The sequence below is a fragment of the Canis lupus genome (genome assembly GCF_048164855.1).
Source record: "Canis lupus baileyi chromosome 5 unlocalized genomic scaffold, mCanLup2.hap1 SUPER_5_unloc_8, whole genome shotgun sequence".
Lineage (NCBI taxonomy): Eukaryota > Metazoa > Chordata > Mammalia > Carnivora > Canidae > Canis > Canis lupus.
Window position 1 is genome coordinate 70,481 of NW_027326415.1, and position 27,781 is coordinate 98,261.

General features: G+C 38.3%; 1 protein-coding gene and 1 long non-coding RNA gene across 2 annotated transcripts in view; one reads left to right on the forward strand and one right to left on the reverse strand.

Annotated features, from left to right (window-relative positions):
- LOC140629464 (uncharacterized) overlaps positions 1–27,781 on the reverse strand; it is a 64,677-nt gene that overhangs the window by 9,534 nt on the left and 27,362 nt on the right. The window lies entirely within an intron of this gene.
- On the forward strand, positions 1,220–22,443 carry LOC140629462 (MAM and LDL-receptor class A domain-containing protein 1-like). Its single transcript, XM_072818970.1, has 5 exons — positions 1,220–1,346; positions 8,880–9,032; positions 9,960–10,373; positions 14,013–14,424; positions 22,220–22,443. The coding sequence occupies exons 1-4, from the start codon at positions 1,220–1,222 to the stop codon at positions 14,384–14,386; spliced, it is 1,068 nt and encodes a 355-aa protein (XP_072675071.1). The 3' UTR covers positions 14,387–14,424; positions 22,220–22,443.

Genomic DNA, 27,781 nt, shown 5'->3' on the forward strand with positions numbered 1-27,781 from the left:
AAAAGAGGAAAAAGAGAAAAAAGAAAAGAAAAAAGGGAGATGGTGGTGGTGACGAAGTTGTAGTGGAGGGAGAACGTAGTCTACCTGAGGGGTCCTAGAGGTTGATCCTCTTGGTTCTGAGTATATTAAGTTCTGTATGTTAGAAGATGCTCAGTTCTAAATTTATATAAACCAGAAATACATGTAGAGAGCCCCACCAATGACCACCAAAACATAAATGAAATAAAAGAGGGGGGCAGAATGGGAATGCAGAGAGAGTATAATCTCACAGAATGAACCAGCACGGTATACCACTTGGTTCTGGGTGCATGCTGGCATGGTTTAGAAGGTATGAACTTGTGCCATTGTAGAACAAAATGAGGCAGAGAGAAAACACAAAACAAAACAAAAACCATATCTTGTATATATCCCAAAATTGAGTATGTTGTAGGGAATCTAGAAGTGGAAAGTATATCTAGGACGTGTCATTGTAGAAATTTGAAAGTCAAAAAGGAAGCATCTTAAAAATGAAGAGTTGGTAAAATATTGTAGTAAGGTGGGAAAGAGGAAAAAAAAGAAAATTTACAGTCTGATATAAAAACAAGTTGTAGTGGAATAGGCAGGAAAAAAATAGGAGGGGTACCCTCTGGTTCTATATCGTGTAAATCCCTGGACTTGCCCTGGAGCTTTCCAGTGCTGCTCGGTGAACTTGCTCTTGCCCTGACCTTCCAGCTGGTCTTCGGGGGAGGGGCTGCTGTGCTGACTCGCAGGTGTGTGCACCTGGGCGCTGCCCCGCCCCCCTGCCGGGTGTAGGGCTCAGGGGGAGCTGTTGCCCCGGTGAGGCCCCTGTCCCCTGGCAGCCCCGCCTCTCCCAGGCACAGGGTGACACCAGGAGGGACAACCCCACAGGCGGCGGCCAGGTCTCCCCAGCCCTGGAGTCCGCTCCCGCCGTGACCACCGCGGCTCCCAGTCCGCAGGGGCCTGGGTGCTCCCGGGGCGGGGGCGCCGATCTGCACAGGTCGGGGCGCCGGAGCAGGAGCGTCCTCGCTGTCCTGGGCCCTCCCCGCCTCGGCCCGTCCCGGGGCAGCGCAGGATCCCGGCTGTGTCCCCCGGAGGCCTGGGGTCCGGGGCCTGCGCCGCTGGAGTCGTGCTCCCGGGGAGCCCCCTCCGCCCGGAGCCCCGCCCGACCCTCCGGCTGCGCCCCCAGGCCCCGCGGGGCGCGCTCCGGCCCTTTACGGAGATGGGCGGCTGTGGGGCGCGCTCTCCCCGGCGCCCCGGGATCCCGCCCGGGTCCCTGCTGAGCGCCTTTCCGTCCGGGAAGAGTCGTGGGGATTGTCAACGTGCCCGCTTCCCGGGCGGGGCGCCCTGTCCCGAGGCTCTCCCCGGCCTCGGCGGCTCCTCGCGGCCCTCCCCCACCGGATTCTTTTTTATTTTATTGTTTTCCGCCTTCCTGCCTTGTCAGAAGCGAAAAGCCTTCTCTCTGTAGCGTTCTTTACATCTCAGTTCGAATTTGAGGTGTTCAGGATGGTTTGAAAGTTATCTAGGGGTGTTGGTGGGGCCGGTGTGTGGAGGACCCCACTCCTTTGCATCCTGGCCCGCCCCCGTTGCCATTGTTTCAGATGCTCGGGTCAAAGACTTCAAAATCATATGGATTCATCTTTTTTTTACATTTTGTAACTGATGCCAGTTATTTCTATCATGTCTGCCTTTAAAATATAACCAGAATGCCTCGTTTTTATCTCCTCATTACCTCCCTGGTCCAGACCATTATCATTCCTTATCGGAATTTTTGAAATCTCCTTTTCTTGCTGATGTCACCTTATTTTTATCTTTTCTCAGTACAGTAGCCATGGGGATGGGATTAAGTCAGAATTTGTTAAAGCATCCCTAATTGTTTCCAATACCTCAAAATTAAGGCCAAAAAATTAAAGTGATTGCTCTGAGTTTACCTAGTTGTCAGGTTTTCTAGGACACCTCCCTTGATCACCATCTGTGAATTTTCAACCCTACTCTGTCATGCTCTATTCCTTTCTCTTTTTTTTTTGCCTTATTATCATTAAATGAATTATATATGTCTTACCTATTTCTTTTGTTTTTCAATATCTCACCTAGTATCCCTACCTTTCTCACTCACATTATTTAAATGCCATGAAGACAGAGATTTTTTTCTGTTTTCTTTTCCCCATTTTACTTTTCTGTCTTCTTAGAAGACTCTATACCTGTGCCAAATATATAGTGTGTACGCAGTACATCTTTGTCAAGTGAATGAAGAGTGAATGAATGAGTACTTGTTATTCTGTTGTCATAATTTCCTGTTTATAAATTTCCCATGCTAGATTTTAGGCTCCCTATTGGTGAGCACTATATATATATATATATATATATATATATATATATATATATGTATTTTATATGTATATACATAATATTTAATGTAGGATGTGTTGAGAAATGTGAAGAGTCTGAAACTTTACTTATAAGCTAGCAAGTTAGCCTGTGTAGTTCTATGGATGCTGCCAAAATAGGTGAGACTTCTGGTTCAGAGACTAAAGGATTCATTATTAATGGTGTAACACCCAGCATAAATGTCCTGTTTGCCTTAGTTCCTCTTGCTCCCTGAGTCCCAGGAGCAGCTCAGAGGGGCCCAGGCTGATATGCATGAGAAATAGGTTATGCATCACAGCTAAGAAAGCCTGTGTTTATGGAACCCAAATCTTATAGTGGGATTCAAGCAAATGTGTCTGACCTATGTTTAAGAGGAGTACATTTTCCTTATTATATTATACAAGATAATAATTTGCCCTCTCTTATAGATGGAGTCACTACCTCTATTTTTCATGAGCATTTACTATTTTAATATCCTTAAAAGGATGGTCTGGAACAAAGGGGCAGTTAATGGCTCAGCTTATAGGACATGCAGAAACATGAGAGACCCTGGAGAATTATGTCCCAATAGTACCTCTGCTGGTCAGATTACAGGAGACCCTTAAAACCATGTGTAGAATAATGTAATTAATAATTGCTACTTCAAATGCAATAATTTTGAATGTAAAGTGTTACTGTTTGTGCATTGGTGTTCCTTTAAAAGATTTCATCTATTTATTCATATAGCAGTCTTTTTTATTTCATGGTACTTTTACAAATATTTGACTATTTTATGCTTTAAATAACTAATGAATATTAACTTTTGATGAAGACTACAGTTATTTTAACATTACAACTCCAAAATTATTATAACTCCTTTTGAATGCGTGAAAAAGCCTGAAGCTCAAAGAAATACGATGAGTAGAGAACATATTCTAAAATAGTATGCATAGTTTTAATGTATTTAAAGCTTATAATAACCTCTGCTTAATCAAATCAAATAAAGTAGAACCTCAATGTACTAGAACACTCAAATAACTTTTGTCCTCCTTCATGTAACTTTCAAGGAGGGTCATGAAATCTAGCAAGAAAGAGAGATGAACAGGGAGAGTTAACCTAGTGGACTTACAGTTATCATAGCTACGCCTCAGAGATATTGTGGTTTTTGTTCCAGACCACTGCAGCTAAGCAAGTATCACAATAAAATGAATTCTTTGCTTTTCCAGTGCATATAAAAATTATGTTTGCACTATACCTTAGCCTGTTAAGTGTGCAGTAGTATTATGTCTAAAGAAACAATGTACATACCTTAATTAAAAAGTACTTTATTGTTAGAAAATTCTATCATACAAATTTTCAAGGAGTCATAATTGTTTGTTGGTGGAAGGTCCTGCTTCTACGTTGATTGCTGCTGCCTGGTCTGGGTGGTAGTCACTGAAGGTTGGAGTAGCTGTGCCAATTTGCTAAAATCAGACAGCAATGAAATTTGCTACATCAATTGGCTCTTCCTTTCATGAACAGTTCTCTGTAGGATATGGTGCTATTTGATAGCATCTTACCCGCAGTACAACCTCTTTCAAAATTGGAGTCAGTCTTCTCAAACCTTGCTGCTGCTTTATCAACTAAGTTTATGTAATATTCTGAATCCCTTATTGCCATTTCAACAGTCTTTACAGATTCTTTCCCAGGAGTAGGAATAGGTTACGTCTCAAGAAATCATATTCTTTTTTCATCCATAAGAAGCAACTCCTAATCTGTTCAAGTTTTTCCCCCCACTTTTAAAGCCTTCATTTTTGGCATTAGTACTTTTTTAAAAATTTTAAGTTTTTGCTTAGATTCTAGTTGGTTAGCATGTGGTTCAATATTGGTTTCAGAAGTAGAGTACAGTGATTCATTACTAATGTATAAAATCATGTGCTCATCACAAGTGCAACCAATAATACTCATCACCCAATTCACCCATCTCCCCTCCAGCAGCCCTCAGTTTGTTCTCTGTAGCTAAGAGTCTCCTGTGGTTTGCTTCTTTTTTTGTTTTCCCTTCCCCTATGTTCATCTGTCTTATTTCTTAAATTCCACATATAAGAGAGATGATATGGTATTGATCTTTTTCTAACTGACTTATTTCATCCAAGTTTTATTATGAGATTGCAGCAGTTCAGTCACAACTTCAGGTTCTACCTCTAATTCTAGTTCTCCTGCTGTTTCCACCCCATTTGCAGTTATTTCCTCCACTGAAGTCTTGAGCCCCTCAAAGTCATCCCTGGGGTTTAGAGTCAACTTCTTCCAAATTCCTATTTCTGTTGATATTTTGAATGCTTCTCACGAATCACAAATGTTCTTAATAGCATTTAGCGTGGTCAGTCCTTTCCAGAAGGCTTTCAATGGACTTTTCCCACATCCATCAGAGAAATCAGTATCTATGGCATCTATAGCTGTATGAAATGTGTTTCTTAAATATTAAGCCTTGAAAGTTGAAAATGACCACTTGATCCATGGGCTGCAGAATGGATGTTGTATTAGAGGTAGAAAAACAGCATTAATCTCACTGTACCTCTCTGTCAAAGCCCTTGGGTGCCCAGGTGCGTTGTTAGTGAGCAGTCATATTTTGAAACGAATCTTTTTTTTTTCTGAGCAGTCAGTTCAACAGTGGACTTAAAACATTCAAGAAATCATGTCATAAATAGATGTACGGTCATCTAGGCTTTGCAGTTCCATTTATAGAGCACAGATAGAAGGGATTTAGCATAATTCTGAAGGGCCCTAGGAATTTCATAACAGTAAATGAGCATTGGCTTTGGCTTAAAGTCATCAGCTACATTAGCCCCTAACTTAGAGAGTCAGCCTGTCCTTTGATGCTTTAAGGCCAGACATTGACTTCTCTCTAGCTATGAAAGTCCTAACGTCCACTATGAGGCTGTTTAATCTACATTGAAAATCTGCGGTTCAGTGTGGCTGCCTTCATTAATTCTCTTTGCTACAACTTCTGGATACCTTGCTGCAGCTTCTGCATCAGCACTTGCTGCTTCACCTTGCACTTTTATGTCATAGAGATGGCTTCTTTCCTTAAACTTCATGAAATAACCTCTGCTAGCTCAGACTTTTCTTCAGCAGCTCAACTAATTAATTATTAGGACTTTTTTTCAGAACAGTTTTCAAGTCACAGAAAAGTTGAGGAAAAAGTAGAGATTTCCCACATACCTCTCCTGCCCTAAACACACACACACACACACACACACACACATACACACACACACAGAGAGAGAGAGAGAGAGAGAGAGAGGGAGAGAGAGAGAGCGTCTCCTACATCAGATTTCCCAGCGGGCAGGGGAGGGGGGCATTTGCCACAACTGATGATTCGACACTGATACATCATAATTACTCAAAGCCCAGTATGATCCACTCTTGGTGTGATACATTCTGTGGGTTTGGAAGAATGTGTGGTAAAATCTATTTGTCAATATGGTATCATACATAGTATTTTCATGACATTGCTCTTGTATTGAAAATACTCTTGTGAATCACCTCATCAGCCTTCCCCCCACCTCTAAATTCTGGCAACCACTCCTCCTTTTACTCTTTTCATATTTTTGCCTTTTCCAGAATGTTAAATAGTTGAAAGCCTACAGTATGGAGCCTTTTCAGCCTGGTTTCTTTCACTTAGTAATATGCATTTAAGTTTCCTCCATGGCTTTTCATGGATTGATAGCTCATTTATTTTTAGTGCTGAATAACACTCCACTGTCTGGGTATAGTACAGTTTGTCCATTCACCTATTGAGGGACTTTTTTTTTTTTTTTTTTTTTGCTTCCATGTTTTGGCAGTTAGGAATTGCCATGTACAGGTTTCTGTGTGGATGTGTTTTGGGCTCCTTTGGGTATATATCAAAGAGTACCCTTCTTTAAATTTTTAAGTCTTTGCATGAGACCCAAATTATCAGCTCCAGTGCTTTGCTCATTTCATGTTTATTTCTTATACATGATTCTCTGTAGGAATCATCTCAAACCATCAAAGAAGTTCTAACAGTGAGTCTGATATAAGACCATCTGATTCTGTATCCATCACCCTGCCAAGGTTCCTTGGCTCCTACATAAATTTAATTTCTTCTCTCCTAGTGAAAAGCTCTCAACGTGACAGTGATAGTGTAGGGTGATGGACCTGTGTGTCTTTCTACCAAATATCCCCTAACATCCTTTCCTTGGGGGTAGCTACTATAATTATATTTATATAACTAATAGTGGCAACAAGAGTAATTTTACTGAAAATAATTAAAAGCTGCTATAGAGTCACTAGGTTTTTTACTCATATCCATAGAAATAGAAATAGACAAATAAGTTTTAGAAACTTTATGTCAGGGACACCTGGGTGGGTCAGTGGTTGAGCGTCCACCTCTGGCTCAGGGCATGATCCTGGGGTCTGGGATCGAGTCCTGCATCAGGCTCCTGTGGGAATCTTGCTTCTCCCTCTGCCTACGTCTCTGCCTCTCTCATGAATAAATAAATAATATCTTAAAAAATTAAAAAAGAAACTATGTCAACAGATATCCTATGATGAGCATAACAGCTTCTAGCACAAAGCTTGGTATACAATAAACCCTGAAGTAGTGATAACTATGGTTCTTGCAAATTATGCTGCTTCTGATAATGATGATAATTAAGAAAGTCAATAGTGAGGCTCCAGAAAAGTGAACAATCTTTGAACCTCAATTGTTAAAATTTACCCAGAATATTATATCTCTAAGTCAGAAAAGACTGTTTTTTTAAGATTATTTATTCATTTATTTATGAACAACACGAGAGAGACAGAGACTTAGGCAGAGGAAGAAGCAGGCTCCTTGCAGGGAACCCAATGTGGGACTCAATCCTGGACCCTGGGATCACGACCTGAACTGATGGCAGTTGCTCAACTGATGAGCCACCCAGGCGTCCCGACATACAGAATTTTTAATAGCTGTTCTTATGAAGTGTATATTTGGTTAACAGCTAGCTAAATTAATTTCAGCTGGTTTATTACATCTCTGAACAGCTGAGGTGAGTTTTTAAAATGTGTATAGAAATCTAAATATTTGGGAACACAGTATATTAGATAGGCATATTTAAATTTTAGCAGCAAAGCATCTGTTAAAAATTGCTGTCTTTGATGGATCTTATCTAATAAAACTAGAAAATTGCCACAGTGGTTTCTGAAATTTTACCACCATTAGTATATTCATTTATTTCTACATTGGTATCTCCTTGGATAGCAGACAATAGACAATAAGGCTCCCTTTCCAGGGAACTATGTGTGATAGCTATTCCATAGTAGCAATAACTTGTTTTCTTTCTGTATTTTCGTAAAAGAACTCCTGGATCCTTTTTTTTAAGATTTTATTTATTCATGAGAGACAGAGAGGCAGAGACATAGGCAGAGGGAGAAGCAGGCTCCCCGCAGGAACCTGATGTGGGACTTGATCCCTGGACCTGAGATCATGCCCTGCGCCGAAGGCAGATGCTCAACCACTGAGCCACTCAGGTGTCCCCCTTTGTTTTTTTTTTAATTGTCTGAAAAAGGAATCAAAAGCATTACTTTCTCAGGGATTGAAATGGCAACTACATACTTTGAAACCACTGAAATCTAGGTATATTTATGAGTTATTTATATATTATGTATTTATAAACAGAGATGGCCTATAAAAATGTAGTTTTAAATATTCTTAGTATTTTTCCCCTAACTTGTCATAATTATCATTGGAGTGAAAAATCTTTGGATTTCAATCCATTTACATAGTTTCCTAACTCTATGACCTTAGTTAGATTAATAACTTCCCTGAACTTTCCTTTCTTCCTTGGGCTATTGTGAAAGTTGGATCTATATAAAGTGTTTAGTACAGGGTCTATGACATAGGTATCTATTAAATATTAGCTATAATTCATACTATTATTATAACTTCTCAGTCCTGCCTTTCTCTTCCTCTTTTCTAATGGCTTTGTGGAAATTAACTATTTCTTACCTATTTCCTGAAAAGTGGGTCAAATTATTCTGCCCTATAAATATTATGCAATGCATATAATACTTTGGGAAATATTAAGCTCTACAAAATTGGTGGTGAACGTAATATTAATTATAATAATCTTGGTTTTTCAAATTTTAATCTTTTTGAAGTAGCTACTTTTCATATTTTAGTATAAAATAATCTGTAGGAACAATGAAGTCTTCCAAATAATGTCATAGTGGCAGAGAAATAACATGAGTATCGAATAAATTAGGTAGACCTTGGCAATTCTATACTCAATATAGCTGAATAATGATGTTTCTTTGAAAAATTATTTGGTAAAAATGTAATTTCTTAAATTGATAATTCTGCTTTATTAATTTTTCAGTATGGAAAGCACAACTCTGGTTTTTATTTCTTTCAGATCAGATAGGATCCATTTTTTCCTCAAACGTATCCTTTAATGTACTTAGAGAAGTATAACAAGGTGATTTCAGTTGAGCTTTACGATTCTAAAGTATATGAATACTCCGGAGAGCCATCCTAGGAGTCACATTTTGTTTTTCAGGCTCCAAATGTGACTTTGAAGCAGATAGCTGTGGTTGGTTTGAAGCAATTAGTGGTGACCATTTTGATTGGGTATGGAACTCTAGAAGTAACCTTTTGGCTGAATTTGAGCAACAGGCTCCACCTAGGGATCATACTCCCAAAACAACTGAAGGTAATAAGCAAGGAGAGGCTTTTGTTCACCCTTGGTCAGGCCTGTTAAGAGAAAGATAAGCATTTAAAGCTCTATGTTACTGCAACAAATAGTGTGACAAATAGCTAAATAGTGTCAATTACGTTTATGTTGTTAGTGTGAAATGACTCCTTTAAGGGTGGTGGGGAGGGAGTATAGATATGCTTTTGGCTGAATTCACTTAAATTATTAACTTTTTGCATGATTTTCAACCTGGAGGTAGATACTAGTTTAGTTTTCATAAGAGCAAATTTGACTCATCATATTTATTGATTTTTGATTGTATAGTCTTAATTTTAGTCAGACACAGAGCTTAGTACAAGGTTAAGAGGCAGGTGCCTCAACTCAGTCGGCTAACTTACAATTTGTATTTGTATCTCAATAGGGCATTTTATGTTCATTCTGAAGAAAGCAGAAGCTTGTCACAAGTTGCCAAACTCCAGAGCCCAACGTTTAGCCAGGCAGGACCTGGATGCATACTTTCCTTCTGGTAAATACTAAAAACTGTGGTCAGCTACCCCAGCAACCCGGTGGTTGCAGGCGTACTTCTGCACTTGTTAGACTTTATGATTTGCCCTTGGTTTGCCTTTAAAAATAGGTACTGTTATATTTATACAATTAGCATTTTACTTAGAAGCACATTATCAGTATTTGTTGTGTTCTTTCTTTAGATGAAAGAGACTCTTTCCCTCCAACAGTGGATTATAATTTAATTAACTCTGCCTCCTCTGTTCTAGATGGAACTCCTTGAGAAAGGCTCCCAGGGTCCTGGAGCCAGAGTATGCACCTCAGCAGATAAGCTCTCGCATATGAGCAGCAATGATTACTGCAAGAAATAAAGGCGTCCATTGTAGCTAATTATTAATCAACGGTTGACTGAGTGGAAGAGCCTATAAGTTAAATATTTAGTCTATGCAATAAATCATTTCCATTCCTTGTGTTTGTTCTTTTTCAGGTTTTATGACCATGGTCTGTCAGTGGGAGCAGCTGAGCTACAGCTACATGTGGAAGATTCCAACGACTCTACAGTACTCTGGAGAGTATTGTGTAACCAGGGCAACCAGTGGTCACAGGCCACTATTCAGCTTGGACGCCTTACTCAGCCCTTCCATTTGTCACTAGATAAAGTCAGTCTTGGCATTTATGACGGAGTCTCAGCTATTGATGACATCAGATTTGAAAATTGTACCCTTTCTCTTCCTGCAGAGAGCTGTGAAGAGCCGGACTTTTTCTGGTGTCAACGCAGCAAGGCTTGCATAGAAAAACTTCTGTTATGTGATTTGGTAGATGATTGTGGTGATCATACTGATGAGGTTGACTGTGGTAAGTGCTTTGTTGTTGTTATTATTATTAATTATTATTATTATTTTGGTCCATCATATTTTTACAGTGGAGATCTTGATTTGTTCACTGTTTTCTAGCCAATCAAGGCAAAGACAGGAAGCATTGTTCCAGAGTTGACGACCGTGATGAGTGGTTGATTAATCAGGTTACCGATATTTGTTATGTGGACTTATTAACTAGATACTATAGATAAAGTGCTAACCACAATGACTGAGTTTCAGATCTCATGGAATTTACAGTCTAATTGAGAAGTAGATATTATTCAAATATTGTTTTAAAAATACAAACTGGAAGCTTTGATGGGAGATACGGAGAGGAGTGCAGTGACTTTATAATAATGGTATTAAACTTTCTAAAGGAGATGACTTAGCTGAGATCTGAAAATAAAAAAGTCAAAGCATATATATGCAAAAGCCCTGATATGTGACCGTGTAGCAGATGGAGGCCAGCCAGTGCGGTAGGAGCGAGGAGGTGAAGGAGAGATAGGGTGCAGTATAAGGACAGAAATGTGAAGGAGGCCAGATTTGCAGATATTTATAGTCTATATTAGGAAAGTTTTTCTCCATTTGAGGGTTTTTAAGAAGGAAAGTGGTATAATAAAATTGGCATATTAAAACATGTCAGTGTAGATACAGAGTGATAAGTGGATTGGAGGAGAGTGGATTTGGGAGACCCATCAGGAGGCCATTGCGATAATCCACTGAGGAGGGGTGGGCAGCCTGTATCACAGCGGCAGTGATGGAGATGGAGGGACTGATGTTTGGGGAAATACTTAGGAGGGACATTTGATGATGTTTTGGCTATAGGGAGCAGGGAGTGCTGTGTCAAAGGTAAGTCTTGAGTTTCTGGTTTAAATTACCAGAAAGTTTATGGTATCTGATGATTGTATACATTTTATAATTTAATAAACCTAGCACCAGGTAGTGCCCATTGCACTTGCTCCTGAAAATGAATCAGAAGCTTATAGCTGTTTTTTACTTCAATTACAAAATCAATCAGAAAAAGAATTTGCATCTTTCTTTGTCCAGAAATAGCAACAATTCTTAAAATTCAAGCTATATGCCTATTACATTGAGAGGCTAATTATAAACCAAAGTGAAGCCATAAAATGCTTGGTGCATCATAGGAAACACTGCATTAAGAAACTTCCATATAAATTATTGTACAGCATGCTGCATATATGTGATCTTTGATACAGTCAGGTGGATTGAAGTCAGAATTACCATGCATCTCATTACACAACTAATTCTTTGAGTGGATATAAATAAAGTTGATAATTTAGACAATGGCTAACATAAGAAGTGTAACTTGTCCCCAAGGTAATTTATTTTTGTGGCTTTAGAAAGCTTTTTCATCTTTCTGAAGCTCTCCGAAGCCCACTCCTCAAAAAAAAAAAAAAAAGCAAATTATCCTTAAAACTACTATTAACTTAGATGGAGTTATGTCAGTACAACTATAATAATCAAAATACTACTTGTGACTAAATATTAGTGAAAGAGAACAGTAGTGGTATCAGAGTGTCAGTTTCTCTCGCAGCTTTCCATATAAATGTGTTCCTGGATTCCATAGAAAGCATTAGGCATCCAGAAATCTATGTTTTATTTCCTAAATCTTCCTACGTTTAGAGATAGGGTTTTTTATTTGAAGGTGGAGCTACGTGCATTCCCTTTCAAAATAGAGATTGAACATACAGTCAATATGAAGACAGGCAATATCAAAATCTGTTGGCTTTAGTGCCAGTTTTATGTCAAAAAACTTAGCAGCTTGACATTCTCCTTCTGCTCCACAGCCAAAGATTGACACCCGGAGAGTATGCTGTGGGTCCCCAGTTCACGTCACAGCTGGGCTTGATTAGTCACAAGTGAGGAAATATCAAACAAAAGCTCATCTCCCATTTGACATTTACTCACTGGGCTCCCATCATTAGTTCTAAGCTCCTGTTCCGTGGTTTTCAAAGACAGATGATTTGTTCTAGCCCGGCTGCATTTATCCACATTTGCTTATATTTATTGTTTCAGAATATTTATTCCCCTTTGGCACCAAGTGCATTTACTAAGATGAATAGTGAAAGGACAGCTGACATTTATATGTTTAAAAAATATTAACTTCGGTGAATGAAGCTAAAATGTAAAACTATGCATTAATTCTAACTCCTGTTCCTTCTACCCAAATAATGCTAAATGTTTTTATTCTAAAAACAAATCCTTGTTGTCAACAAAATGTTCACATCCTGAAAATGACTACATTACTATATTCTGGAAATTGTGGTAGATAAGCTAGGTGACGAGGGGCTAGTCAATCCTTTATAAGTGCTTTGAATTCTTCTAGTACCTGGAAGGAGTTTTAAGCTTAAAAGCTCCAGCTCAAAGGAGCTGCAATCCAGTGAGAAGAAAAGACTGCCTCTCAGGAGATGCTGCCAAGAGCCCGCAGCACAACAGGAGGCATAAATAGAGAAGGAGAGAGGAGTGAGGTGTTTAAGGCAAGTGGGGAAGGTGGTGTATGCTAAGAAAAGGCTGGCCAGGGACAAACAGGAAGTTAATTTAACTTGGGAAAGGTAAAGCTTGAAAGAAGAGCTTAGATTTCAGTTTGGATTAAATGAGCATGTATGTACAGGAAGAAAATGATAAATTGCCATGGAAGGCAGAAGAATGGTCTTTCTGGCACTGATGGAGGGAAATGTGGAATTGGGGCAAGATGAAACCAAAGGGAGGAGTTTTTCAGCCTGAGGTCTGGAAAATGCTGGCATCAGGATCATGTTGATACTTGTTAAAAATATGGATTGCTCGGTCCCCCATATCTAACCAGGTAGTGCTGGTATGGAGCTTCGCCATGGAGCAAGCAATTATGCTGTACACATCAGGTGATTCTGAAAGATTGGACTCTATTAAAGTATGACTCTTCAGTTCTGCATGTTAGAATCGCCAAGGGAGATAATGAATTATCTTGATGTTCAACCGCACTATTTGTGGCAGTTCAGTCAACATCTCCGGGGGGGCTAGGGGGGCTCAGTTGGTTCAGCATCCAACTCTTGATTTCGGCTCAGGTCATAATCTCAGGGTTGTGAGACTGAGCCCCTGTAGGGCTCTGTGCTCAGTGGAGAGCCTGCTTGAGATTATCTCTCCCTCTGTCCCCTGACCCCCCTTTTCTCTCTCTAAAATAAATAAATCTTTTTTTTAAATAAATAAATCTTTAAAAAAATAAATCAACATCCCTGAAGATAAGTTCTGGAACTTCATGTTTTTTGTTTTGTTTTGATTTTTAACATTCACTGGTGATTGGGACATTTGGCTAAGGTTGAAATCGACTGAGCCAGAAGTTTATAGTATTGAGTCAGCCATGGTGCCCTCATCATTTGCATAAAGTTATAGTGTTGGAAATGGTGAAGGATGGGTATAAAAGGCATTTGGAAAATAATGGCTGAAGTAATGCCCCCCCAGTCTATAAAATATTATTACTTGATATAAATCTAGGATTTATTCACTTTTTAAAAACTTTTAGTGTCGCATTTAAAAAACATTAAAATCATTAACCTTGGCAGGAGCCAAATATCAACAAGTATTCTTAATCATGTTTTTTGTCCTTAATTATTTTTTTGTTGTTATTTCATGCCAATTTCAGTACCTGAGTTCCAATGTAACTTTGAAAATGGAATCTGTAACTGGGAACAAGATACAGAAGACGACGTTGATTGGACCAGGAAGCACGGTCCAACTTCAACACTTAATACAGGGCCAATGAAGGCTCATACCTTGGGCACAGCTAAAGGACACTATCTCTACATAGAATCTTCGGAGCCACAGGTTTTCCAAAACAGAGCTACTTTCCTCAGCCCTGTCCTCAATGCCACCGATGCAGGGGGCTGCACCTTCCGCTTATATTACCACATGTTTGGAAAGCATATTTATAGGCTGGCCATCTACCAGAGAGTTTGGAGTAACACAAGAGACAGCTGCTGTGGCAGATATTTGGGAATCAAGGCAACAGATGGATGAGGAAACGCCTCAATCTTTCCAGCAGGAAGCCTTTTCAGGTATAGATAATGGCTTTCGTAATGTGTATTTAAGATGCATTCAGAATGTCTAAGGAATATGAAAGATCACTATATCCTTGAATTAAAAGCCAGTGGAATTTGGTCAGAGTTATTTGGAAGTACATTTATCATGCAATTAAGGTTGTGCCAAAGCATGTTAAGTTGCTTTCCTCTTTGACTCCCCCCAATAATCTGTGATTAAAATTTCTAAAGGTGGACACATGGCATTGGCAGCAGCTACAGGTCCCTCTGACTTTAAGTCATTTTTCTCTTGAAATAAAAAATCTGGAGGGAAAAAGAGTTTTGCGCAATATATGGTACTCTGCCAAATGTTCAGGTTCTAAAATCTGTGATTTTTAAATATTCCATCAGACTTTTCCACCTTTTATAGGTAAGCAGCAGAAATTCGAGAAGGGTGCATGCTGTGTTGGAGAATCACACAGCTACTCTGGGGCAGAGCCAGAGGTCTAGCTAGGTCTCCTCACTCCTGCTGAAATATTCTTTACTGTGATTCTCACCTACCTTCTCCTAAAAGGAAAACTTGGGGGCAGCCCGGATAGCTCAGCGGTTTAGCGCTGCCTTCAGCCCAGGGGCTGATCTGGAGTCCCGAGATCGAGTCCCACCTCAGGCTCCCCGTGAGGAGCCTACTTCTCCCTCTGCCTGTGTCTCTGCCTCTCTCTCTCTCCTCTCTGTGTTTCTCATGAATAAATGAATAAAATCTTAAAAAAATAAATAAAAGGAAAACTTGGAATGGTGGGTTTAAATGCTTACGTGGCTTTTAAGATTTTATGAAGGCAATTTCTATTATCTCTTGGATTCCCTTAGCAATTCCCTGAAGTGGGTAAGTCAGGATCTTTTTTATCAGTTTTACAAATATGAATAAAACATTTGGAGAGGTTGTTATTTATATCTGGCCAAATAGATGGTGCACAGCAGGATGGGGGCTTGGAATGGAATCTGCAGTTTCCAATTAATTCACATTCATTCCCTTTCTAATATATCATACAGCCTGTCATGTGTAGGAGGGTCGAATATTCTTTTTCTCTTTGCTCCAATAGATCTAGATGTAATATACAGGGAGGAACTCCTTACCACTCCTGGCTAAACTTTTTTTTTTACATGTACTGAATTTCTCTGTTCCCTTATTTAAAGCGCTGTTTCAACCTAAATATCTTGAGAGCCATGATAGAGGGGCGTCTGGGTGGCTGCATCAGTTAAGCATCTGCCTTGGGCTCGGGCCATGATCTCAAGTCCTGGGATCCAGCCCTGCATTGGGCTCCCGCTCACTAAGAAGCCTGCTTCTGCCTCTGCCTGCCACTCCTCTTCTTATGCTCTCTTTCTCTGTGTCAGATAAATAAATAAAAGCTTTTTAAAAAGCCATCATAGATATACGTTGTATATGACTCACTAAAGAATACATTGAAATGGGTGATTTGTCCAGATAGACACAGGCGGAAATTATGAGAACTAGTCTGCTATATGTAGAGTGTTATTTTGCTGTTCAGCCATGTGGCAGGTGCGTGTAATCACAAGAAATGAAATGGAAGGAAGGTTCTTCGACTTTTATTTAATAATGGATCACCCACTTCAAATTTAATCAGATGAATTGTAATTTGGGTCAAACTAGTATCCTTCTGATATTTACTCAAGAGTTGGTTGCCAGGAGAAAATCACCTTGGCAAGGGAGCTGTTTCACATTCAGATGAACAGAGAACTAACCAAGGAATCCTTTAGTTATGAATCAAAAATATAGAAATTGGTGTGTGGAACCAATTTTGGGTTATACATGCAGTACTCTGTTTTTATCCAATGGTTCTTCTAGGCTTTATTTTTTTCCAATGACATTCAGGCTTGAGAAGGTAAAATCAGATTGTGCTTGTGGTGTAGTTAAGATAATAAAAATTGGGTCCAATTTCAGCGACCAGAGATATTCCTTCATTGAATAATAAGTATACAGAGTTGTGGTGAGAGCAGAAATAACCAAGATTTTACTTAGCTGTGATATTGTAGGTGAAATTAGCTAGTGTCAGTCCAGCAGGTAATGTGCTCATTAAATGTTTGTTTAAAAGAAAAATCCAAGGATTTTTCAGGAGCTATGTATGTATATATAGTTGACACACAAGGTTACATTAGCTTCAGGTGTACAACATAGTGATTCAACAAGACTATATATATATATGTTTTTTATAAATATAAATATATATATATATTTTTTTTAAGACCATATATTATACTATGTTCACCACAAGTGTAGCTACGGCCTGTCCTGACACACTGCTCTTACACCATCTTTAACTGTATTCTTCACGCTGGGCATTCATTCTTATGGCCTACTCATTCAATAACTAGAAGTCTATATCTCACACTTCCCTTCACCATTTTGCCCAACACCCCACACTCCTCTTCTGTGACAACCACCAGTTAGTGGTCCGGATTTATGCATCTCATTTTGATTTTGTTTGTTTACTCATTTTTAAAAACTTCCACTTAAGTATTTGTCTGAGGTATTTCACTTCACACGATACCCTCTAGGTTAATCCATGTTTTCTCAAATGGCACACCTCCTCCTTTTTATGGCTATATGATATTCCGTGTGTGTGTGTATGTATATACATAATACTTTCTAATCCATTTGTCTATTGATGGGCATTTAGTTTGCTTCCATATCTTGACTATCACAAATAATGCTGTGGTAAACATATGGGTGCATACATCTTTTCAAATTAGTGTTTTTGTGTTTTGGGGGTAAATAATAGTGCATTATTGGATCATAAGATATTTCTACTTTTAAGCTTTTGAGCAACCTCCATACTCTTTCCACAGTGGCTGCTCCTCTTGCATTCCCACCAACAGTGCAAGAGGGTTCCTTTTTCTATATGTCCTGCTAAAACTTTTTGTATCTTGTATTTTTGGTTTTAGCCATTCTGACAGGTTTATAGTGATATCTCATTGTGGTTCTAATTTGCGTTTCCCTGATAATTAGTGATGTTGAACATATTTTCATGTGTCTGTTGGCCATCTATATGTATTTGGAGAAATGTATGTATGTCATTTGCCCATTTTTTAATTGGATTGTTTGGCTTTTTTGGTATTAAGTTGTATAAATTCCTTATATATTTTGGATATTAATACTTTATTACATATATCATTTGTAAATATCTTCTCCCATTCAGTAGGTTGTCATTTTGTTTTGTTGATAATTATATTTGCTGTGTAAAAGCTTTTTATTTTGACGTAGTCCCAATAGTTTATTTTTGATGTTGTTTCCTTGCCTCAGCAGACATATCTAGAAAAATAGTGCTATGGCTGATGCCAGGGACATTACTGCCTGTGCTCTCTTCTAGGGTTTTTATGGTTTCAGGTCTTATGTTGAGTTCTTTAATCCATTTTGAGTTTGTGTGTGGTGTTAAAAAGTGGTCTAATTTCCTTCTTTTTCATGTAGCTATCCAATTTTCACAGCACCATTTATCGAAGGACTATCTTTTCTCCATTGCATATTCTTGCCTCTTTATTCATAGATTAATTGACCATTTAATCCTATGTTTGTTTCTGAACTCTCTCTTTTGTTCTTTTGATTTATGTGTTGATTTTTTGTACCAGTACCATAGTTTTTTTATTAGTACAGTTTTGCAATATATCTTGAAATCTGGAACCATGACACTTTTAGCTTTTGTTACTCGCTCTCAAGATTGTGTTGGCTATTCAGTCTTTTGTGGTTTCCTACAAAGTTCAGTATTATTTGTTGTAGTTCTTTGAAAAATACTTGGGATTTTTCTAGTTCCGTAGACATGTTAAATTGTTTATTGGAGCTTTATTTTGATTCTTGAGGTAGGCTGATATCCCTATATATTTCTCTCTTAGAACTGCTTTTGCTGCCTTCCCAAAATTTTGGACCATTGTGTTGTCATTTATATTTGTGTCTATGCATTTTGTTATTTCTCCTTTAATTACCCTGTTGACTGTTTGGTAGTATGTTGTTGAGTCTCCATATATTTGTGACATTTTCATTTATTTCTTGTGATTTGTTTCTAGTTTTATAGCATATGATCAAGATATTTATAATTGCCATATCCTCTTATGGATTAATCCCTTTATTATTTTGTAATGACCATCTTTGTCTCTTGCTACTCTCTTTGTTTTAAAGTCTGTCCTGTCTGATATAAGTATTGCCATCCTGGACTGTTTTGTTGTTGTTGTTGTTGTTGTTGTTGTTGTTTTGCTTTTCCTTGTATGGTGAATTTTTTTTTAATCCTTCATTTTCAATCTTTATGAGTCTTTAGGTCTGAAGTGAGACTCCTGTTGGCATCTTTAGATGGATATTGTTTTTCTTTTCTTTAATATTTTACTTATTCATGAGAGATAAACAGATAGAGGCAGAGACATAGATGGAGAAGCAGGCTTGCTGTGGGGAGCCTGATCCAGGACTCGAACCCAAAACCCAGAGATCATGACCTGAGCCAAAGGCAGATGCTCAGCCACTGAGCCACCAACGTGACCCCAATGGATATTGTTTTTCTTATCCATTCTGCCACCCTTTTATCTTTTGATTAGAGCTGTTAGACCATTTACATTTTTTTTCATTTTTTTAACCCTTTATTTTTTATTTTTTAATAATAAATTTATTTTTTATTGGTGTTCAATTTACCAACATACAGAATAACACACAGTGCTCATCCCGTCAAGTACCCCCCTCAGTGCCCATCACCCATTCACCCCCCACCCCCGACCCTCCTCCCCTTCCATCACCCCCAGTTCGTTTCCCAGAGTTAAGAGTCTTTATGTTCTGTCTCCCTTTCTGATATTTCCCACACATTTCTTCTCCCTTCCTTTATATTCCCTTTCACTATTATTTATATTCCCCAAATGAATGAGAACATACAATGTTTGTCCTTCTCCGATTGACTTACTTCACTTAGCATAATACCCTCCAGTTCCATCTACGTTGAAGCAAATGGTGGGTATTTGTCGTTTCTAATGGCTGAGTAATATTCCATTCTATACATAAACCACATCTTCTTTATCCATTCATCTTTCAATGGACACCGAGGCTCCTTCCACAGTTTGGCTATTGTGGACATTGCTGCTAGAAACATCGGGGTGCAGGTGTCCTGGCCTTTCATTGCATCTGTACACTTGGGGTAAATCCCCAGCAGTGCAATTGCTGGGTCGTAGGGGAGGTCTATTTTTAACTCTTTGAGGAACCTCCACACAGTTTCCCAGAGTGGCTGCACCAGTTCACATTCCCACCAACAGTATAAGAGGGTTCCCTTTTCTCCACATCCTCTCCAAGATTTGTGGTTTCCTGCCTTGTTAATTTTCCTCATTGTCACTGGTGTGAGGTGGTATCTCATTGTGGTTTTGATTTGTATTTCCCTAATGGCAAGTGATGCCGAGCATTCTCTCATGTGCATGTTGGCCATGTCTTTGGTAGCATGACAGGATACAAAATCAATGCCCAGAAATCAATGGCATTTCTATACACTAACAATGAGACTGAAGAAAGAGAAATTAAGGAGTCAATCCCATTTACAATTGCACCCAAAAGCATAAGATACCTAGGAATAAACCTAACCAAAGAGATAAAGGATCTATACCCTAAAAACTATAGAACACTTCCGAAAGAAATTGAGGAAGACACAAAGAGATGGAACAATATTCAATTCTCATGGATTGGTAGAAATAATATTATGAAAATGTCAATGTTACCGAGGGCAATTTACACATTTAACGCAATCCCTAACAAAATACCATGGACTTTCTTCAGAGAGTTAGAACAAATTATTTTAAGATGTGTGTGGAATCAGAAAAATCCTGAATAGCCAGGGGAATTTAAAAAAAGGAAACCATAGCTGGGGGCATCACAGTGTCAGATTTCAGGTTGTACTACAAAGCTGTGGTCATCAAGACAGTGTGGTACTGGCACAAAAACAGACACATAGATCAATGGAACAGAATAGGGAACCTAGAAGTGGACCCTGAACTTTATGGTCAACTAATATTCGATAAAGGAGGAAAGACTATCCACTGGAAGGAAGGCAGTCTCTTCAATAAATGGTGCTAGGAAAAGTGGACATCCACATGCAGAAGAATGAAACTAGACCACTCTCTTGCACCACACACAAAGATAAACTCAAAATGGATGAAAGATCTAAATGGGAGACAAGAGTCCATCAAAATCCTAGAGGAGAACACAGGCAACACCCTTTTTGAACTCAGCCACAGTAACTTCTTGCAAGATACATCCACGAAGGCAAAAGAAACGAAAGCAAAAATGAACTATTGGGATTTCATCAAGATAAGAAGCTTTTGCACAGCAAAGGATACAGTCAACAAAACTAAAAGACAACCTACAGAATGGGAGAAGATATTTGCAAATGACATATCAGATAAAGGGCTAGTTTCCAAGATCTATAAAGAACTTATTCAACTCAACAGCAAAGAAACAAACAATCCAATCATGAAATGGGCAAAAGACATGAACAGAAATCTCACAGAGGAAGACATAGACATGGCCAAGATCACTTTTTAATAATAAAATAATTTTATGTCATGGTTATAACTGCATTCAGAAGTTAATTAAAAATTCATTTTCATGGTATAATTTTTAAATATGCTTTTCCTTTCACTATATTAAAATGAAAAAAATGTAGTTTTATTCTATTTCCTGCACAGATGTGTTAGACAAATCTAGAGGAGACATCAAAGAGCTTTCTGGCCTGAAAGATTGCAGAGATGGCCTTGGCTAGGCACATAATTTGTTAGGTTAGGCATGTGTTTTTGGAGCATCTACTCTGTGAGAAGAGAAAACTTAATCACACATGGAACCAGCATACGCAGAATTGATGTGTAATGCCTCGGGGAAAGTGTTATTTGCTGAAAGAGAGGTCCATTGGGAGGCTCAGGTAACTTACCAAGTCTTCAGGTCTATCTTGGGTGTGTATGTCTTTAATAATACTTGAAGAGGGGAACCCTGGGTAGCGCAGCAGTTTGGCACCTGCCTTTGGCCCAGGTCGTGATCCTGGAGACCCGGGATCGAGTCCCATGTCGGGCTCCTGGTGCATGGAGCCTGCTTCTCCCTCTGCCTGTGTCTCTGCCTCTCTCTCTCTCTCTCTGTGACTATCATAAATAAATAAAAAAAAAAAAAGAAAAACAGAAGACCTTTCCATTTAAAAAAAAATAATACTTGAAGGGAGTCTTTACTTTTGGATGTTACTGGATAATACAAATGAACGAAGATAATACTATGGATAAAGACCACATACTGACTCTTTTTAAGAATTTAACTCTTTTTATTTCTAAAAAAATCTTTCCTTTTACCACAAAAGACGAAATTCATTTTTATTGTAGGAAAATGTTTAAATATAGGTAGAAAAGGTAAACCACATCAATGCTGCTTACACCCTCATGATAAAAACATTGTGTGTGTCTTTACAATCTACCACGTTGCTTTCAATTAATACAATAAATAAAAGCAACACTGTTTTCAATTAATTTGCTCATTTTTATATATAATTTTTAAACACCTATTCACCAATATTTTGTTTGGGCCAATAGTATTCCATCAAATGGATGTACCACCATTCACTAATTCAGTTCCTCACTATTGATTTAGGAGTTGCTTTCGATTGTACACAAATTTAAAGAGTCTTTACTGAACAGTATAGAGGTTTGCACACATTGCAAATTATATCCTAAGAGTAAAAGAAAATACAGAGTAGAATTTTTAATTGATATTCATTTTTAAACCATTTGATTGATGATTTTATTGTTTTAAATTTTTATTTATTTATGATAGGCACACAGTGAGAGAGAGAGGCAGAGGCACAGGCAGAGGGAGAAGCAGGCTCCATGCACCGGGAGCCCGACGTGGGACTTGATCCCGGGTCTCCAGGATCGCGCCCTGGACCAAAGGCAGGCGCTAAACCGCTGCGCCACCCAGGGATCCCTGATTTATGATTTTAAATTACTCTTCAATAATGTACCTTTTTTTCACAAGCAATACATGACTGTGTCTGTTTTTCTGTATGCTTCCCAAACACTGTCTAATTATTTTTTTCATTGTTTCAGTCTGAAAATATGGTTAAAGTAGGAGGTAACTGTATATTTTCTCCAATTCTTTAATGCTAAGCAGGTTGATCAAGTTTGTGTGCATGTATGCCTTGTGTAGTTATATTTCTGTGTGTATCTATGTTTCCTATTTGTGCTTTTTGCTTGGTTTTCAGTGTGTAATGCTTATTATTCTTCTTACTGACTTAATCTTTTAAAGCATCGAGGTATTTTTTTATTTGTTGTGAAAGTTGCAAAGATTTTCCCCAAGTTTTATTGACCTTTTATTAGTTTTTCATGTTTTCACCCTTCCTAGTTTTTAGGTTGTGCATAGTTATGTCTGCCAGGGTGCCCTTTATAGTTTATCTTTTTGTTATTTTTTCCAGAATGATATTTTTCATTAGGTTTATTGACACATGAATGACATATAACATGTAAATTTAAGGTGTACAATGTGATTACATTGTGAAATGATTACTACAGGAAGGTTGATTAACACATTCATCATGTCACAGCTACCTTTTTTTTTAGAGAATGTGGTGAGGACATTTAAGATCTACTCTCTTAGGAGCTTTCATATATACAATACATTACTGTTAACTGTAGTCACCATCCTGTGTATTTTACCCCTAGTAGTTATTTATCTTGTAACCATTTCCTCCATCTCTCCACGCCCTTCTCCCAGGTGACACCTTTTTATTGTCTATTTTTATGAGTTTGATTTTATAAATTCCACATGTAAGTGAGATCATACAGCATTTATCTTTCTCTGTCTGACTTATTTCTCTTAGCATAATGACTTCAAGATACATCCATGTGGTTCCAAATGGCAGGATTTCTTTTTTTTTTTTTTAAGATTTTATTTATTTATTTGATAGACCACAAATGGGGGCAGGGAGGGCAGAGAGAAAGGGAGAAGAAAGCTTCCCGCTGAGCAAGGAGCCTGATGTGGGGCTTGATCCCAGTACCCTGGGATTGTGACCTGAGCCAAAAGCAGATAGATGCTTAACCAAATGAGCCACCCAGGTGCCCCAAGATTTTTTCTTTTTTAGTATTCCTGTGTGCCCACACCTGTATTTGAATATATGTCGGTATTATGCACCATACTTTCTTAGTCCATTCATCTGTCAGTGGAGACTTAGGGTTCTTTATATGTCTTGGCTATTGTGAACCATGCTGCAGTGAACATAGGGATGCAGGCATCTCTTAAAGATACTAATTTCATTTCCTTTAGGTATATATACCCAGAAGTGGGATTGGTAGATCATATAGAGTATTTAATTTTTTGAGAATCTGTATTAAATTTTTTGAGAATCCTTCATACTGTTTTCATACCTACTGCACCAATTTGCATTCCCACTGACAGCGCAGAAGTATTTCCTTTTCTCCATTTCCTTTCCAACATATGTTGTCTTCTTGATGATAGTCATTCTCACAAGTGTGAGGTGATATCTTTTTGTGTTTTTGATTTGTATTTCTTGGTAATTACTGATGTTAAGCACAACTTCATGTACCTCTTGGACATGTGGATATCTTCTTTGGAAAAATATCAGCTCAGGTCCTTCGCCCCTTTTTTAATTGAATTATTTGGGGTTTTCTTTGTTTTTTTAAGTATCGAGTTGTAGAAGTTCCTTAAATATTTTGGAAATTAATGCCTTATCAGACATATGGTCTACACGTATTTTCTCCTATTCTTTGTGTCACCATTATTATTCTGTTATTAAGTATTTTGTTAATAATTTCTTTTGCTGTAAAGATAACTTTTTTAGTTTGATGTAGAGCCACTTGTTTATTTTTGCTTTGTTGCTTGTGCTTTTGGTGTTCTATGCAAAAACTCATTACCAAGACCAACATCAAGGAGTTTTTAACCCTATATTTTCTTCCAGAAGTTTTAATTATATTACATATGGGCTTTATTTTTGTCATGTTGCATTTTATGAAATGCTTTTATTATGCTTTTGCTATGAGGATTCTGTGATTTTTATCCAACGATATATTAATGTATCATGTTTATTGACTTGTGTTTGTTGAGCCTTCTTTGCATCCTAGGGATAAATCCCATCTTTGTGGCATACCATCCTTTTAATGTGCTAACTTTATTAACTAGTATTTTGTTGTGAATTTTTGCATTTATGTTCATCGGGCTATTGGGCCTTTAGTATCTATATGCCTTTTTTTTAAGATTTATTTATTTATGATAGACATGGAGAGAGAGAGAGGCAGAGAGAGAAGCAGGCTCCATGCACCGGGAGCCCGACGTGGGATTCGATCCCGGGTCTCCAGGATCGCGCCCTGGGCCAAAGGCAGGCGCCAAACCGTGCGCCACCCAGGGATCCCATGCCTTTTGTATCTGGATAGTGGAGGTCTTATAAAGTGAATTTGGGAGTATTCCCTCTTCTTCAATTTTTGGGAAGGATTTCAGAAGGATTGGCTTTGATTCTTTAAATTCACCAGTGTTTGGTAGAATCCATGAGTAAAACTATCTTGTCCTGGACTTTTCTGTTTTGGGAGGTTTTTGATTACTGATTCAATGGCTTTTCTCATATTTATTCTGCTCAGATATTGTTTTTTTTTCTTGCTTCAGTCTTGTTAGGTTGTATGTTTCTAGAAATGTACAATTTCTTCTAGATTATCCAATTCATTGGTATATAATTGCTTATCGTAGTCTCTTCTGATATAAAAGATTTTATTTATTCATTCATGAGAGCCAGAGAGAGAGGGAGAGGCAGAGACACAGGCAGAGGGAGAAGCAGGCTCCATGCAGGGAACCTGATGTGGGACTCGATCCCTGGTCTCCAGGATCAGGCCCTGGGCCAAAGGCAGGTGCTAAACTGCTAAGCCACCCAGGCTGCCCTCTTCTGATATTTTGGAATGATGTTTCAATTGTAATATCCATCTTTTATTGATAATTTTATTCATTTGAGTCTTTTCTCTTTTTCTTGGTTAGCCTAGTGAAAGGCTTGTCAATTTTGTGTAGTTTTTTAAAAAAAAACTAATTCTTTTAAATTTTTTTTAGTTTTGTTAGTCTTTTGTTTTATTCTTCTGTGTTTCATTTTTTTCTATTCTAATCCTAATTATTTTTTCTTCTGTTACCATTGACCTTAGTTCAAGCTCCTTGAGTTGTAAAGTTTGATTGTTTATGTGAGATATTTCTTTGTTTAATGTAGGTGTTTATGATTGTGAACTTTCCTCTTAGAACAGCTTTTAATGCATTCCATAAATTTTGGCATGTTATATTTCCATTTTCATTTATATCAAGATTTTTTAATTTCTCCTTTGATCCATAGTTTGTTCAGTAGTGTGTTTTGATTTCTATGTTTGTGAATTTCCCAACTTTCCTCTTCTTATTTGTATCTATATAGTGGTCAGAAAAGACATGTGATATAATTTTAATTTTCTTGAATTTGTTAAGACTTTTTTGTGTCTAAACATATGATCTGTCCTGGAACATGTTCTGTCTGCACTTGAGAAGGATGTGTATTCTGCTGCTGTTGGGTGGAATGTTCTATATATGTCTGCTACGTCTATTTGATCTATAGTGTTTTTCACATATCACTATCTAGTGTTGAATAACAATATATGATCATATAGTCATATGTTATATGCAATCATGTGTATATACAGTCAGATAACACTGTAGTGTTCTTTCCTTATTGATTTTCTGTCTGAGTAATCCATCAATTATTGGGTATGGAATATTAAAACCCTTCTTATTGTATTGTTGTTTATTTCTCCATGCAGCTCTGTTATTATTTGCTTTATATATTTGGATGTTCTGATGTTGGATGCATACATATTTGCAATTATTATGGCTTGTTTGTGAACTAATCCTTTTATCATTATACAGTGACATTCCTTGTCTCTTGTGACTATTTGAAACTTACTCTATTTCTGATAGAAGTATAGCCATTCCTCCTTTCTTTTGGTTACCATTTGTATGGAATGTTTTCTATCCCTTCACTTTCAATCTATGTGTGTCTTTAAAACTATAGTGAATCTCTTGTAGACAGCATATTGTTGGATCTAGTTTCCTGTTTTTTTTTTTTAACCATCCCAGCCTCTCTAGGTTTTTGGATTGGAGAATTTCATCCACCAATGTTAAAGTAATTATTGATAGGTAGGGCCTTCCTATGGCCATTTTGTTAATTGTATTCTTTTCTTTTTTAACTTTTGTTAATTGTTTTTTTCTGACTGTTTTGTAATTCCTATATTCTCTTCTTTGTCCCTTGCTGTCTTATTTTTCTGATTTGATGACCCTTTGTGGTGGTGTGCTTTGATTCTTCTATCTCAATACTTTGCTCATCTACTACAGGGTTTTTCTTTGTTAGTGCCATGAGGCTTATGTACCCTATCTTATAGTTTCAGCATTCTCTTTTAAACCAATAATAGTTCACTGTGGGGCTTGGATGGGTCAGATGGAAGTAACTGAGGGCAGGAGGGGCTTACTGTTAGGGTCTCTAATTTGGTGAGGCTTCTGTCTCTTCTCTGAGATAGGAGTACTCCTGGCTGAGCTCTTTGGTTAGGTGAGCCTGCTGACTCAGCTTGGCATTCAGATTGGGCTGCTTGCTGGCTGGCTCCCTGGTTGAGTGGCTTTGTATTGGCTTCATGGTCAGGTGGAGCCATTAGCTGGATCAGCATTCACCTCTGGTGGGCTGGAGTCACAGGCAGAGTGGTGCTACTAGTTTTTACTTTGCTTATGAGTGGGGCTGCAGGCTGGGTCTGCAATTGGCCCTGGTAGGGTGAGAGTACAGGCTGTGCCCCCAATCCAGATGTGCCTCTGGCATGACTCGGCATTCAGGTAAAGTCTCTTTGGGATTAGGGGGGACCTCAGGCTGTGCTCAGCAATCAGGCAAGGCTGTGGGCTGGGTTCTAGTGCTGGACAGGGCCATTGGCTATGCTCTGTGTCCTGTATGTTGAGCTCCAAGGATGTCCATGGTCACTATTGAGGTGTCCTGAATAAGAAGGGCTGTAGTCTCTGCTCAACAATTGAACAGATCTACTGGGTTGGCTCTTTGTCTAGGTGAGGTCATAGCCTGGGCTGTGTGACCTCTCATAGATCATTGATTAGGCTCCTAGGTGAGGCAGTGTACCACACTGGGTGGGTTTGCTGACTTCCTTCCCTGTGTGAGCAGGCTGTAAGATGGCTCTGTCTATAGAGACCTTTGTTTTTTTGTTTGTTTGTTTTTGTTTTTTAAAGATTTTATTTATTTATTCATTAAAGACACACAGAGAGAGGCAGAGACACAGGCAGAGGGAGAAGCAGGCTCCATGCCGGGAGCCTGATGCGGAACTTGATCCCAGGACTCCAGGA

What these genes read in the sequence shown, in the direction of transcription:
- LOC140629462 (XM_072818970.1), top strand. Translation starts at nt 1,220, where the DNA reads ATGGGCGGCTGTGGGGCGCGCTCTCCCCGGCGCCCCGGGATCCCGCCC. An exon ending in CTTCCCGGGCGGGGCGCCCT is followed by an intron (nt 1,347 to 8,879) that starts GTCCCGAGGCTC and finishes TTTGTTTTTCAG; the next exon opens with GCTCCAAATGTGACTTTGAA. An exon ending in TACTCCCAAAACAACTGAAG is followed by an intron (nt 9,033 to 9,959) that starts GTAATAAGCAAG and finishes TTAAATATTTAG; the next exon opens with TCTATGCAATAAATCATTTC.